The sequence below is a fragment of the Papio anubis genome, chromosome 17 (genome assembly GCF_008728515.1).
Source record: "Papio anubis isolate 15944 chromosome 17, Panubis1.0, whole genome shotgun sequence".
Lineage (NCBI taxonomy): Eukaryota > Metazoa > Chordata > Mammalia > Primates > Cercopithecidae > Papio > Papio anubis.
Genome location: NC_044992.1, coordinates 54890902 through 54906171, shown reverse-complemented (window position 1 = coordinate 54906171; position 15270 = coordinate 54890902). Strand labels below are relative to the sequence as shown.

The window sequence follows — 15270 nt, the reverse complement described above, 5'->3', positions numbered from 1 at the left end:
AGTTTCACCATATTGGACAGGCTGGTCTCGAACTCCTGACTTGTGATCCATCTGCCTCAGCCTCCCAAAGTGCTGGGATTATAGGCGTGAGCCACCGCACCCAACCAGTTTCCTTCATTTCTAAAAATCTGTTTTTCCATCCAGAAAACAGAAATAGCAATGTATACTCCTCAAAGAACAGTGAAAACTAAATGAGGTTTTAAACACTTATGTGTGTCATAGACTATCCAGTATACAGTAGGCACTTAATACCTGGTAGCTATACTTAAATTCATATGGAATATATTTTGGTGTATGGTATTAGATGGGATTCTAAGGTCTTTTTAAAAACGTTTATCCTGTTAATCGACAATCATTCTATCCTTTCCTTACTAATTTAAAATGCTTTCTTTGGCATACACTATCCTTATCAGTCTGTTTTTGGACTTTCACTTCTGTTCTATTAATCTGCCTGAAATGTTCCATCAATTATACACATTTATTGTTGATTTATGGTTTGGTTTTTTTTTTTTTTTTTTTTTTTGGAGACGAAGTATCACTCTGTCACCCAGGCTGGAGTGCAGTGATGCGATCTTGGCTCACTGCAACCTCCACCACTCAGGTTCAAGCGATTCTCCTGCCTCAGCCTCCTGAGTAGCTGGGATTACAGGCAGGTGCCACCTCACCCGGATAATTTTTGTATTTTTAGTAGAGACGGAGTTTCACCATGTTGGTCAGGCTGGTCTCAAACCCATGACTTCATGAGCCGCCCGCCTCGGCCTCCCAAAGTGCTGGGATTACAGGCGTGAGCCACCGCACCTGGCTGATTTATGGTTTTTAAAAAATATTTGATGGCTAGGCATGATGGCTGATGCCATTAACCCCAGTGCTTTGAGAGGCCAAGGTGGGAGGATCACCTGGGGCCAGGAGTTCAAGACCAGCCTGGACAACATGGCAATACCCTATATCTACAAAAATATATATATTCTCTGGGTGTAATGACATATGTCTGTAGTCCCAGCTACTCTAGAGGCTGAGGCAGGAGGATCCCTTGAGCCCAGGAGGTCGAGTCTATAGTGAGCTATGATCACTGCACTTCAGACTGGGTGACAAAGTGAGAACCTGTCTCTAAAAATATATATATGTATATATTTATACATATATATTTATATGTGTATACATATATATTTCTATATATACACATATAGATTAAATATATTTTTAGTATAATTATCCATAATAAATATATATCATCTATATGTGAATATATATAAAATCTCTTTGTTACCCTCTTTTCAAAATTTTTTATTGCCCATCCTAATTTAATTATATTATGATCTCAGAAAATATGAACAGTATTTTTTGTGCCCTAATACATATTCAATACTTATAAATATGCTATGGCATTAGAAAAGGTTGTACATTCCCTCTTTTCTCTTTGTTGGCATATATATATAAAATACATATGTTAAAATCCTTCAGGCCAGGCACGGTGGCTCACACCTATAATCCCAACCCTTTGAGAGGCCAAGGTGGGCAGATTCCTTGAGCTCAGTAATTCGACACCAGCCTGGGCAACATGGCAAAAGCCCGTCTCTACAAAAAATAAAAATAAAAAAATAGCCAGGGGTGGTGGCATGTGCCCGTGGTCCCGGCTACTTGAGAGGCTGAGGTGGGAGGATCACGTGAGCCCAGGAGGCGACAGAGGCTGCAGTGAGCCAAGATCTTGCCACTGCACTCCGGCCTGGACAACAGAGTGAGACCCTGTCACAAAAACAAACAAACATAAAAAAACCCTTCATACTTTATTCTTTTCCATTGAGTTTGTCAATTTCTAAAAGAGATTGATTAAAATCCCCCAGTATGATTTGGATTTGCCCATTCTCCTTTGCATGTATAAGAATTTTGCTTTTATTTCGTGCATTAAAGCTCATGGCTGATCTCTTCTTGGTGGATCGATCAATATCTAGCTTTAGACTTTTAGCCTGAATTATATTTTGTCTATTAATATTGTTTCACCTGGAATTTTTTATTTTGTTAATCACATTTTTTTAAATCCCCAGAAATCCTCCTTATCTCTCGTTGTTCCTTTTACATAGCAGCTGCCAATAGCCTCTGAATCCTCCTGAGAATTACCTCCTCCCTTCATTAAACAATTCATTTCCTCTAGAGTCAGCTGACTTATTTTCCTTGTCCCCTCTCATTCATGCTGGTGGTTTCCACATGTGACAGGTGGCCCCCAGTTGTTTTATGAAGGAAGGAATGGGTGGTTTAGTAGAGAGAGGTGGCCAGCATGCTGTCCCCAGCAATTGTGTGCTTTTTCTCCTCTGAGATCCACTTTCCTGAATGGGAGGTTTTTGTGTAATTGAATGTCATTCATGAACTTTTTGAAAAACTTTGACCTGTGGCCAGGCGCAGTGGCTCACTCCCCACAGTCCCAGTACTTTGGGAGGCTGAGATAGGATTGCTTGAGGCCAGAACTTTGAAACAAGTCCTGGCGACATAGGAGACCCTGTTTCTAAGAAAAAATTAGCTGGGTGTGGTGGCGTGCACCTGTGGTCACAGCTACTTGGGAGGCTGAGGTGGGAGGATCAATTGAACACAGGAGCTCGAGGTTGCAGTGAGCTATGATTGCCACTGGGCATCAGAGTGAGACCTGTCTCTAACAAAACAAAAAACTTTGACCTTTATGGAGAGTTCCCTTTCTTTGGAATACAATGACAGAATGTTCCCCTGGTAGAGGCACTGTGCTGCCTGCATCACAGGGTATCTGAAAGTGGGCAGCAGCTGGTCCCCTCGTGCTGAAGCAGTTTTTGAGTTCGTACCCTCCCATCCCCTGCACTGGTGCAGCCCAAGCCGGGAATTTCCCTGGGTCTGCCCTTCCCTTCTCGATGCTTCTGTGAGAATGCCTTGGTTTGCCATTTCCTTTCCTCTAGTCAATATCATCATATCTTCATCAACTTTCCAAGAATTCCTCATTTCTGGCCTGCTTGTTTTCCAGCACTATTGTGGATTCATTCTATTTAATTTTCTTTTTTTGTCTTTTTAAGAGATTTGTGTGGGAAAGGAGACTGATGGGGGTGCTTAGCCTGCTATCTTGAGCTAATCCTAAAAGCAGTCTCAATTCTGTAAAACAATATGTGCACAGAAGTAATACCAGAGGCTAGTACACCAAACGATATTTTTTTCTTTTCTTTTTTTGAGACAAGGTCTCGCTGTGTCGCCCAGGCTGGGCTTGAACTCCTGAGCTCAAGCCATCCTCCTGCCTCAGCTTCCCAAAGTGCTAGGATTACAGGTGTGTGCCACTGTTCCCAGCCAGACTCAACTATTAACAAGCAGTTACTTTGGGGTATTGATTTTATGCTTGATTCTCCTTTTCTTTTCGGTGCTTTTCTGTCTCTTCTTCACTTTTATTTGTTAAAAAAAAAAATTTTTTTTTGCAAAGTAAGGTAGCCAGTGGATCCCCACTTATACCTTTGAGAAGATGGAGGACCTTAAGTTAAGAGTCAGATATTTATCAACCATAACAAGTTCACCATAGAACCCTTCCTCCTCCTGTTGAGATCAGTGATCTTCAGACCTGCGTGACCATCTTAACATTCAGGTTTCTGGACCCCAGATACTGAACCAGAACCGCTAAGGGTGGAGCCCAGGAATCTGTAAAATCTCTACTGGTGAACCCGATGGTCATTTATTTTCTATTGGAAACCACTGATTTAGAGCACTTCTTTCCAAATGCAAATCCCTCGTACTTGCCCAAATTAAAAATCTTCTAGGTCAGGTGCTGTGGCTCACGCCTCTAATCCCAGCACTTTGAGAGACCAAGGCAGGCAGATCACCTGAGGTCAAGAGTTCGAGACCAGCCTGGCCAAATGGTGAAACCCTATCGCTACTAAAAATACAAAAATTAGCCTGGTGTAGTGGTGCATGCCTGTAATCCCAGCTACTCAGGAGGCTGAGGCAGGAGAATCGCTTGAAGCCGGCAAAGGTTGCAATGAGCTGAGATTGAGCCACTGCACTCCAGCCTGGGTGACAGAGCGAGACTCCATCTCAAAACAAACAACAACAACAACAGCAAATCTTCTACCACTTTTCTGCCTACCTTCTCAAACTTTCAAGGTCTCCCTCTAGTTTATCTTCACCAGTTGGAGCACTCACTCCCATGTACACATGTTCTTCCTAATTACTTACGAAAATATGGAAACTATGTTGAAATGTATTAAAGTCTAAATGTTGAAAATGTCTAAGTTATTGAGAATGTCCATAATGGAAAACTATAATTCTGCTCCTTTACACTGAGCTGCTCTTTCATAGGGAAAAAGGTCTTTCAAGAAACTGAGCATATATTTCTACATCCAGAGCAATGTCCGTTTCTTCCTCTTTTGATTTTAGTCTCTAGCCAGTTTCTTTCCCTTGACCAGACGGCCCCCAGTCCCACGAGGACTCGAAAGAAAATAGCCTTAGGCTTCTTAAAACCTCCCAACATAAACATCGACCAGCTATTCTTCACTCACCATTTATTAGACACAAATATCTTTACTTACATTTTCATTAGTTCTTATCTTCATCAGATTCCAGCCGCTTACATTCTGGAATGCTGACGTCATTTGTTGGCATGTGTGGTGTTATTCGGGAGCTTGTGTCCAGGTTTATTGGTTCATCATTCACCTAAACCAACATCTATTAAGTGAACTCTGTGTGCAACACCTTGCCAGACACTAGATGTACTTTACAGTTTGCAGAACATGTTCCTCCTCATCACGCACAGCCAGCCTGGCCACAACCCTGGGAAGCAGGTGGCAGTGGTGTTTATCACCATGACCCTCATTGTACAGACCCCCAGTGTACATTGTACAGGAGACAGGGTCTTGGGAAGATTAAGGAACTTATCCAACGTCACACAACTGACAAGTTTCAGAGGCTGGCCTCAAACCCAGGCCCCCTGACCACGAATCCTATGCACTCACCAGTATGCCACCCCCACCAACTTCCTATGGCAGGGAGAGGGGCTCGTGGCCTTGACTGCAGTTTGGAAATGATTCTGTAGCCATATCCCTTTACCTCCTGATTTATGGTGGCCGTGCTGGTCTTCCAGGTCAGCTCACACGTACCGACAATTGCAAAGAAGTCTGTTACAAGAATCTGTGCCTCGGCCAGTCCCAGTGGCTCACACCTAGAATCCCAGCACTTTGGGAGGCCAAGGCATGTGGATCACTTCAGCCCCGGAGCTCAAGACCAGTCTGGGCAACATAGTGAGACGACATCTCTACAAAATAATTTTTAAAATAGCCAGGTGTGGTGGCATGCACCTGTAATCCCAGCTTCTTGGGAGGCTGAAGTGGGAGGATCACCTGAGCCTGAGGAGGTTGAGGCTGCAGTGGGCCAAGATTGTGCCACTGCACTCCGGCCTGGGCAACAGAGTGAGACTCTGTTTCAAAAAAAAAAAAAGAGAATTCGTGCCTTTATTATTAAAAACCATCTCAGTAGGGTCAGAGGGGGCAGTGGGTGAGTGCCAGGAGCCCTCCTCCTCCTTTACTGCCAATGCCCTGGGAACTGGTATTTGTAGAAACTGTAAACATGTAGCCTCCTGGTCACGAGGGCTTATTTTCCATTTAGTCTCCTGGAGGAGGACTCCGAGGAGGAGGGAGACTTGTGTCGCATCTGTCAGATAGCCGGGGGTTCCCCAAGCAACCCCCTCCTGGAGCCTTGTGGCTGTGTGGGAAGCCTGCGGTTTGTTCATCAAGAGTGCCTGAAAAAGTGGCTGAAAGTGAAAATAACATCAGGTAGGTGGGGAAGGAAGTGCAGCGAACGTGCCACGACATGTAATTAACACGAGGCACCACGGTGTGGGCCTCGGAACCTTGTCATCAGCTCACTCTCCTCCGCAGAACAGCGACTCAGGGACATGTGGCTGAGCTCCGGATTCTTGCTTATAAGAACTGTCTTTGTGGGAGGGAGTTGTGTTTTTTTGTTTGTTTGTTTGTTTTTTGTTATTTTTTTAATCTGAGAAAATACTTCTGGAAACAAATACTATTGAATTCTACCTCTGCTTGAGGCTTGAGCAAAGATGCTAAGATCGCCTCTCAGGAGGAAGGAAATAGAAGAAGTGGGTCAGTGGTGGCAGCTCAGCAGACACACAGTAGCCATGCCCAGCTAGCAGACACCCAGCAAAATACTTCAGAAGGTCCCTCATGAGAGACCCCCAGCATACGCATGCTACTTCCTTTTATTTGGGGGTCACCTAAGAAACTAAACAATGCTGCCTTTTAGCAATAGGGATAAGAGTGTTGATCTGATTGTCTAGAACCATATGAGATAAATTCCCACGTGTGGATTTTGTCAGCTCCCTAGCATCTTATAACTGGGTGTGCAGCCCCTTCTCAACTCCCTGAGCAGGTTATAACCTAAATACAACCACATCAGTAGGTCAGCTGTAGTTTTCTGGGCAGAGAACAGAAGATTTCTTTAAAGCATGGCTTTAGGAATGAGATCAACTTTAACCAAAAAAAAAAAAAAAAAAAAAAAAGCATGGAACGTCAGTGCAAAGAGCAAGTTGATCAGAAAATAGCTGTGACTTCTTTCAGACATACCTCTCTGAAAACGTATCACCCCACAGCCAGATCCTATTTCTCCCCCTCTTCCATATCCTTCTCCTTAGCCGTCACTATTCCAGGCTGCAGGGAGACTTAGAGCTTTATTCTATCCTCATGAGATGCTGCCACGCCCCCTCACCAAGAACAGCACACCATGGAATCAGAACGAACACGTGGGGTAATCATATTACTGTCTCACCCATGCAGCCCATTTTATGCAACTTCCCTAGCATAAGAAATGTAAGTCCACTGATCGAGAAGCTTAAATGCATATCCATATAATGAGCAAAGTATTCAGTCCTTCAGAGAGGGAAGAAACGAGTGGATTTTGGTTAACAACTCTGCCATGCAATCCTTTATCTTCCTAGAAATTTGGGCCAATTAACATCTAACACAGAAAAAGTTACCCATGAAACATGTCATGAAAATGCTGCTATGCTCATAAATGTCAATGCTTGTATGGATGTGTTCAGTAGGATTCGATCGGAAGACACATGGGACATTCGGTAGCCTAAAGCGTTACTGAATGATGCTAAAAAAAAAAAAAAAAAAAAAAAAAGTCAAGGAAACAAAATGCAGATAAGGGATTACTTACTGTTCATCCCTGCCCTTTGAAAGTCTCTATTATTTACTGTTTCTTTATATCCCCAGTGGGGAAATAGAATAGGGGTATGAAACTGCACAAGCCCTATTTTTACCAAACACATGCAGGTAACTAATAGGTCTTCTATTTTCTAATGCATAGAATAAACACCAGTACATCATTAGTCAAAAGCCGCAACTAAGGGGGGACAAAAGACCTGTCTGACAGAATGTTTGCTTAGACATAACAGCCCAGTTCTGCATCTTCCACTTTCGCTTTGGGGAGTAGGATAAAAACGCTGATGTAGAATGCCTGTTTTTATAAAAACAGCAACAAAGGAAGCCTTCTCATATTTCTTTTCCCAGATGAGCCTGAGCTCAGGTTGATGAGCTGGCCGCAGGTACTCCTGTAACTAGCGCCCACACCTGGCCCCTCGCTCCCTCGCTGTTCTCAGGTGGGAATGTTACCTGGGCAGGAGCAAAGGCAGATTTTTAAGCCATTGATCGAGAATAGCTTCTACCATCTATTTTGGTCCTCACTAATTTATTTACCTGGACCTGTGTTGGGTCTGCAAGAAAAAAGAAAAGCCGAATATTCACTCTTTTTACAAACACCTGTGTTACAGACTCTTAGCCTCTCTGCAGCAATTCCAAGTTTATGAACCATCATGTTTATATTTAAATAGAAAGCAAGATCTGCTATTTAAAAGTCATGGGAATTTCACTTCTATGAAGCTTGCATAATGGATGACTACAAAGGAAATTTTTCAGCTCTCAGATTCAAGGTCATGTTCTACAGAAGATGGCTGGCTTTAAAGGAAGGTCACTCAAGCTCAGAATTCATAACACACACAAGTTCACTCTCCAAGTATCACCTGTCCAAAGTGCTTACACAAACAGACCCATGGTTATATGTACATATAATTCTTTTATCTAATTTAAGGAGCAGATCTTGGTGCCGTGAAGACCTGTGAGATGTGTAAGCAAGGCCTGTTGGTTGACCTGGGTGACTTTAACATGATTGAGTTCTATCAGAAGCACCAGCAATCTCAGGTAAGAAATGTGGCCACTCTGCCTCCACGGGCTAAAGTATGTTGGAGGGGCAGGGTGAGAAGACATTCCCTTTTCTCCCTGATCTAAGAAATGTAGAAGGTCTCTGCTGGCAGGAGTCTGACAATATCCATTTAGCTTACTTCTCTGAGAAGACCTGCCACTAAATTGGAGTATTAGAGAGCTGAAAAGCCTTTTTGTTTTTTTGAGATGGAGTCTCACTCTGTCGCCCAGGCTGGAGTACAGTGGTGCGATCTCGGCTCACTGCAACTTCCGCCTCCCAGGTTCAAGCGATCCTCCCGCCTCAGCCTCCTGAGTAGCTGGGATTACAGGCGTGCGCCACCACGCCCAGCTAATTTTTGTATTTTTAGTAGAGATGGGGTTTTTCCATGTTGGCCAGCCTAGTCTCGAACTCCTGACCTCAAGTGATCTGCCTGCCTCCACCTCCCAGAGTGCTATGATTACAGGCGTGAGCCACTGCACCTGGCCGAGAGTTGGAAGTCTCATTTGTCCTGGGTTGAGTTTGCCCTGCTGTTGGGGACAAAAGCAAGACGCATTAGTGGGCAACTGGACACAGGGAAATACCAAAAAATTCTGGCAAGCTCCACACCCACATTTGCAGAAGTAATTTAATAACAAGAGAGAGAAAAAAAAAATCAGGGTCTTGGAGGAAATGGCCCCTAATTTAAATATCAAGCAACCCTGTGATAAGAAGGAACTGCTTTACATAGGACTGATAAACATGAGGTGAATGCCTACTGGCTGATCTTTACCACCTAGTGAATTAACTCACCTAGGGTATTTGGACTGCATTTCTAATATTGTAAAAAAGTTAGTTACCCTCAGGTGGGAAGTTGATTTATGCCTGAGATAACAGTTAATCACCCGATTCTCAGGCAAACAGTCTTCCATTTAGAGCTGTTAGGTTGGTGCAAAAGTAACTGCAGTTTTGCCACTTTCATTGGCAATATCCACAATTACTTCTGCACCAACCTAATACTATTTTGTTCAGTATAGAAGTCACAAGCCACTTGTGGCTAAAGAACAGGTGGCTTGTTCTAATCAACATATCCTGTAACATACACACCAAATTTCAAAGACACAGTACTAAAAAAAATACAAAGGGTAATATATCACCTAATTTTAAACACACACCAAGTTTCAAAGACTTAGTACACTTTCCAGTTCAGTATGTAAAGAGCTTGAAGTGGTCACTTCCTTTTAACAACAAGTAAAAAGCTGAATAAAGTGCAAAATCAACAACCCTTCTTAGATCCATAAGAGAAGTGAGGTCACAGAGCAAATCACTGCCACTAAAATTGGAGAGACAGGGAGATAGAATCAGTAATCCCAGCACTTTGGGAGGTCAAGGTGGGCAGATCACTTGAGGTCAAAAGTTTGAGGCCAACGTGGCCAACACAGCAAAACCCCATCTCTACTAAAAATACAAAAATCAGCTGGGCATGGTGGCGCATGCCTGTAATCCCAGCTACTCAGAAGGCTGAGGCTTGAGAATCACTTGAACCTAGGAGGCGGAGGATGCAGTGAGCCGAGATCGCACCATTGCACTCCAGCCTGGGCGACAGAGTGAGACTCCATCTCAAAAAAACAAAAACAAAAATAAAACAAAACAAAAGAAAAAAACGAATCACAACTTACCGGAGCAGAGACTCCTGAGCAGAAAGCTCTGTGGAAACCAGTGCTGGACAAGTAACCTTAAGCTGTAGTTAATGAACTGCTGGAGGCTCAGTGTAGACAAGTCTGAGAGTCAGAAACTCCAGGGGGACCCCGTCATAGGGGTATCCCCACCCTTCGGTGAGGTTTCTATCCAGGAGTGCAAGCGGGTGCTTACAGTGAACAGCAGAGAAAAATTCCTTCATGCTTCCAGCAGGGGGAGGGGGAAGTAACCATTTTGGTGTAAGCCAGAGCTTTCTGTTCTTCCTAACAAAGTCTGCCCTCAGGAAAAACTATTTAACCAGAGCCTAACCTTTGGCGCTTTTATCAGAGCCCCATACCGAACTGGAAGAAGGGAAATACTCAACTCCAGCCCTCTCCAGCCATCTTGTCCCACCTAAGGTGGGAGGGGGAGGATAGAGAAACTGAGAGGCACTTGTGAAGTTCACAGTCCAGAGGCCCAGGCTCACTCAGACTGGGACCTAGAATCTCAAAGGACTCTAGCACACTTCCCCTCTCCCCACACCTCACCACCGCACGGCTAACAACCCATTTACAGCAGTTCCTTTTACCCAGTACATCACGTCTGGTTACCAAGAACAAATTACAAGGCATACTCAAAGGTGAAAAGCAGAGTTTGAAGAAACAGAGCAAACACCAGAACCAGACTCCGATGTGGCAGGGATGTTGGAATTACCAGCCCAGGAATGTAAAACACTATGATTAATATGCTAAGAACTGTAACAGGTGAAATAGACAGCACTCAAGAACAGATGGGCAGTGTACACAGAAAGATGGAAATTCTAAGAAAGAAAAAGAAATCATAGAGATGAAAAACACTAACAAATGAAGAATGCCTCTGATGGGCTTATTAGTAGACTGGATACAACTGAGGAAAGAATCTTTGGCTGGGCGTGGTGGCTCATGCCTGTAATCCCAGCACTTTGGGAGGCCAAGACGGGTGGATCACGAGGTCAGGAGATCGAGACCATCCTGGCTAACATGGTGAAACCCCGTCTCTACTAAAACATAGAAAAAATTAGCCAGGCATGGTGGTAGGCACTTGTGGTCCCAGCTACTCAGGAGACTGAGGCAGGAGAATGGCTTGAACCCGGGAGGCAGAGCTTGCAGTGAGCCGAGATCACGCCACTGCACTCCAGCCTGGGCGACAGAGCAAGACTCTGTCTCAAAAAAAAAAAAAAAAAAAAAAAAGAATCTTTGAGCTTAAGGCTATCCCAATAGAAACTGCCCAAAATGGAAAAACAGAACAAAGATTGGGAAAAAAAGAAAAGAAAACACAGCAGGATATGCAAGAACTTATGAGACAACGATCCAAAAGGTGCAACAGACACACCATGGGAATACCCAGAAGGAGAATAAAGAGAGAAAGGAACAGAGAAATATTAGAAGCAATAATGATTGAGAATTTCCCCCAAATTAATGTCAGACACCAAATCACAAATCCAGGAAGCTCAGAGAACACCAAACAAGATAAATGCAAAACCCCATCACCATGACATATCATATTTAAAATGGAAAAAAAAAATCAAAGATGAAGAAAAAAACCTGTAAGAGGCCAGAGGGGAAAAACACCTTCCCTAAAGAGGAGTAAAGGTAAGAATGACATCTGACTTCCCAGAAAGCAAGGAGAGAGAGAAAGAAAATATTTAAAGTGTTCAAAGAGAAAACTGAACAACCTAGATTTCTCTACCCTGCAAAATTATCCTTCAAGAACATAGGAGAAATAAAGATTTTCTCAGGCAAATAGTTAATGCCAAAAAAAGTAAAATATCAAAAAAAAAAAAAGTAAAAATTACATACGGAAATGATCATTTGAAAATATTGTTAATAAATTATATTGTTAAAATTAATTTCGCCAGTTTCTTTTTACTTCTTTAATGTGGCTACTAGAAATTTTAAAATTACATCTGTGATGTGCGTTTGTACCTCTGAGTGTATTGTATTGGATGGGGCTGATCTGGAAGGTGGATTTCCACATTATAAGCAGTCAATAAATATTGACCAGACCTTTTTTTTGGCCAACGTTTTGACAGTTAAGTCAAAATGATTTGTGTGAGTCTGGGCAATTCTGCAGTTTCCTTGTTTAAATTTTTAAGGGTGTAGACCAAAGAACAAAATACTGACAAGAATGAAGGATATTTGAAGAGTTCAATGAGTAAGTTAGGGCATAATGCCACAGCAGCATTATAGAGGTTAGGCATCAGGAGGTTAGAGAAAGAAAAGGAAAAAAGAGAAAAGAAGACAGGAAGAGAAGGGAGGGCAGGGAAGGGGAGAGGAGAAGGGCTTCTTGAGAAATAAATAGTGTTTTGAGGCCTGAAGGTCTCACATCACTGCATCATAACCACCAGGCACTAAGATCTGAGACGATAAACAGAGCGACTCACATTCCTGGACGCTGAGCATGTGGGAGGCGAAATACTGAAAGAAACCAGAACCTCTCAGTGCCTGAGGTCAGGTGCCAGCCAGGGCGCCGACAGGTTCATCTCAAGAAATAGATCATTTTGGGCAATGGAGCCTGCCAAATCTCCTAAGGAGGACGTGTTCACATGAGGATGGGTCACCCAGAATACTGTCTATTAGAGCAATCTACAGACATCACAAACACCATGCAGCCCAGGGGAATGCCTTGCCTAGAAAAGACCCCTTTTGGCCCCAAGCCTTTCCACATGGTTCTCCCTCTGCCAAGCTGCTGCCACCATCTAATGTCCTTTATCAATGGTATTTGTAGAACTGACCCAGCAGCGGCGCATTTTTCCATCCGTACTAAGATGTGTGCACTCATGTAGTCTGAGGCCGCGTGTCCCACTGAAAAGCCTACCAGCTTCGATTAAGATCTCAATCTAAACCCTACTCTCTTCCCCAGAGTGGCCTCGTGACCTTGAGGAAACTATGGCAACTCTCTGGACCTCAGCTCTCTCATCTGTAGAAGGTGAGAGATGTTAACTCACACCTCACAGGTTTGGATGTAGGAAAAGACTTGAGTACATCACCTCATAGACAGAGTGTGTGCAGAGAAGGCTCCACGCACGAGAATTGTCAGATTACAGCTGTAGAGACGCTCAACTAACTTGGCACTCGGCGGAGAAAGCTAAGTGCACCAATGACTGGCCTCGAGTCCATCAGTGATGGACCAACCCAACTGGGTCACATCCATATCCTCAGCCCCACCGCACGCTCCGAGTTGAGATAACTGGCTACAAGCACCTTCTAGAACGAACTATAACAGTAATTGTATCAGCCAGGATCTGGTTGGAAGAGATGGTGGCACACTCAAAAGGGGCAAGTGAAGAAGGCAGAAGGGAAGAGGGAAATGTGGGCAGCAAAAGAAAGCAGCAAGGAACGAGGAGGTGTCCTGGGACTAGCAGTGTGGCCAGGATCATGAGCACTGTAGCTAAGGGACAGCCACCAGCAGCCTGGGGCCTTCAGCAGAAGACAGCAACCACTGTCACACCACACCCAGCAGAGAGGGACCGGGGAAGAGACACCCAGCTTCTCCCTCCTCTGCCCTCGGGTCTCCTGCCGGGGCCTCCATGTGCCAAACCCAGTGGGATGTCAGAGGGCAAGGGAGCCCGGCTGGGGAAAGCCATGGGGCTGACCCCTGGGCCACAGAGCAGGAGGGGCAAAGATCTGCAGGGGAAACAGAAAGCATCCAGCACAGTCACTGCTCCACGTGGAAGCAGGAATGATTTTAAATTTGTTTCAGTGAGAACTTCACAGGCCATCAGAGCCTTTTGGAAATGCCCACATTATCATCCCAGGTGGCATCTAGGCTGCTAGGCCTGCCCTGTGGGGAGAGCAGGTCATAGCACGGGCAGCTGCTGTCTGACGGCGGCTGAGGGCTCACACCTCACTGCAGTCCCGACTGTCCCCATGACCTGCTGGGAATTCATAGTGCCTGTCTGCTCACAGCCTGGGCGAAACCCCAGACCCCAGGGGGACTGACTTGGGTGAATTCTGAAGCTCACCATGGATAAAGACTGAAGCAACTGTTGTTGAACACAAAGATATCTACAATATCACTGAACCTCAGCTCATCCCCGAGGCGCAGCGAGCCCACTGAGGGGACAAGCCCAGCTGCGGGAGGCCGTCAGTCTGGCCATGGAGGTGTCGTGGACACCTGTGCCTTGTGTGCCTGGTCCCTTCCCCTCGCTCCCAAACCTGGCTCACCAGGGCCTCCTGGCCACCCCCCACTGCTTGTTCTTGGCAAATGGGTTCCCTTCCGGAGAAGTGGCACCACTTTCTACGTGTACAAGTCTGGACATGTACCAAAAAGAGGGCAAAACCAAAAGAAACCTAGAACTGCCTTCAGCTCAGCCTGGTTCTCACTTGACCTCAAACTGACTGACTAGTGAACTGACTGTTTTTCTTATATATTTTCCCACTTAGAAAATTTTTTTGTTTTTGCTTTTGTTTAATTACAAAAACCATACAAAAATTTCTTATAATTTACCACCCAAAATGACAACTTCTAACATTTAGCTGCAGGTCGTTTTTTCTATTAAAATGGTGATACCCAGGCCCAACCCAGGTCTAACCCCAGCTCTGGGATGGGGCCAGGGTCCCTCCTGGGTTCAAGGGATCCTCCTGCCTCAGCCTCCTAAGTAGCTGGGTCCACAGGTGTGTGCCACCACAGCCTGCTTTTTTTTTTTTTTTTTTTTTTTTGAGAGATGGGGTCTGTCTCACTTTGTTGCCCAGGCTGGTCTCAAAATCTTGGGCTCAAGTGATCTTCCCACCTTGGCCTCCCTCCCGAAGTGCTGGGATTATAGGTGTGAGCCACCACACCCAGCCAGTGTAACTAACTTTTCAAATACTTACTGAACACCTGCTGCCTGTGAGCTACTGTGCTGGAAATGCTGCCGGGACCCAAGACCTGGAGGGGGTACAACAAGCAGCAAACACTGGAGTGAGCGATCCCTGCGGGTGGAGGTCAGAACGAGGACCGTGCAGGCCGCTGGGGGAACAGCTGTGGGGCTCCGACTTGCTCTCTGAACCAGAGAAGGCCCTTCTGAAGAAGAGATGTTTAAAAGCGGAAGGAAAGAGAGGAGCGGGCCTTCTATCCACCGGGCCTTCTATCCACGGGGCCTTGGAGTGAAGTCTGTGACATCTGGGATGGACGCCTCACCTGGGACCTGAGCACAGATCAGAACGTGTCCTGTAGTTGCCCGGTCAGCACTGTCGGTGGCCTCTGAGGGTGTGAAGGGGCCGCCATCAGAGCACGTTTTTCTACCTTAGTTCTGTACTTCCGGTGGGAGCAGGGCAGATGCCGCTCACAGGCGCTAACAGGGCTCCAGTACGGGCCCCAAGGTCAAGGCCTGCTACCAGGCCTCAAGCGGCTAGATTAGGAACTCCTACAAGCATCTGGAGAGGGGAC

At 45.1% G+C, this 15270-nt stretch overlaps 1 protein-coding gene across 13 annotated transcripts in view; it reads left to right on the top strand.

Moving 5' to 3' along the window:
- MARCHF10 (membrane associated ring-CH-type finger 10) overlaps positions 1-15270 on the top strand; it is a 110119-nt gene that overhangs the window by 79779 nt on the left and 15070 nt on the right. For all 13 annotated transcript variants that reach the window (XM_021929314.2, XM_017950835.3, XM_021929313.2 and 10 more), the window contains 2 exons: positions 5596-5762; positions 8098-8207. In XM_021929314.2, the coding sequence (XP_021785006.2) occupies positions 5596-5762; positions 8098-8207 (277 nt within the window). The remainder of the gene's footprint in view (positions 1-5595; positions 5763-8097; positions 8208-15270) is intronic.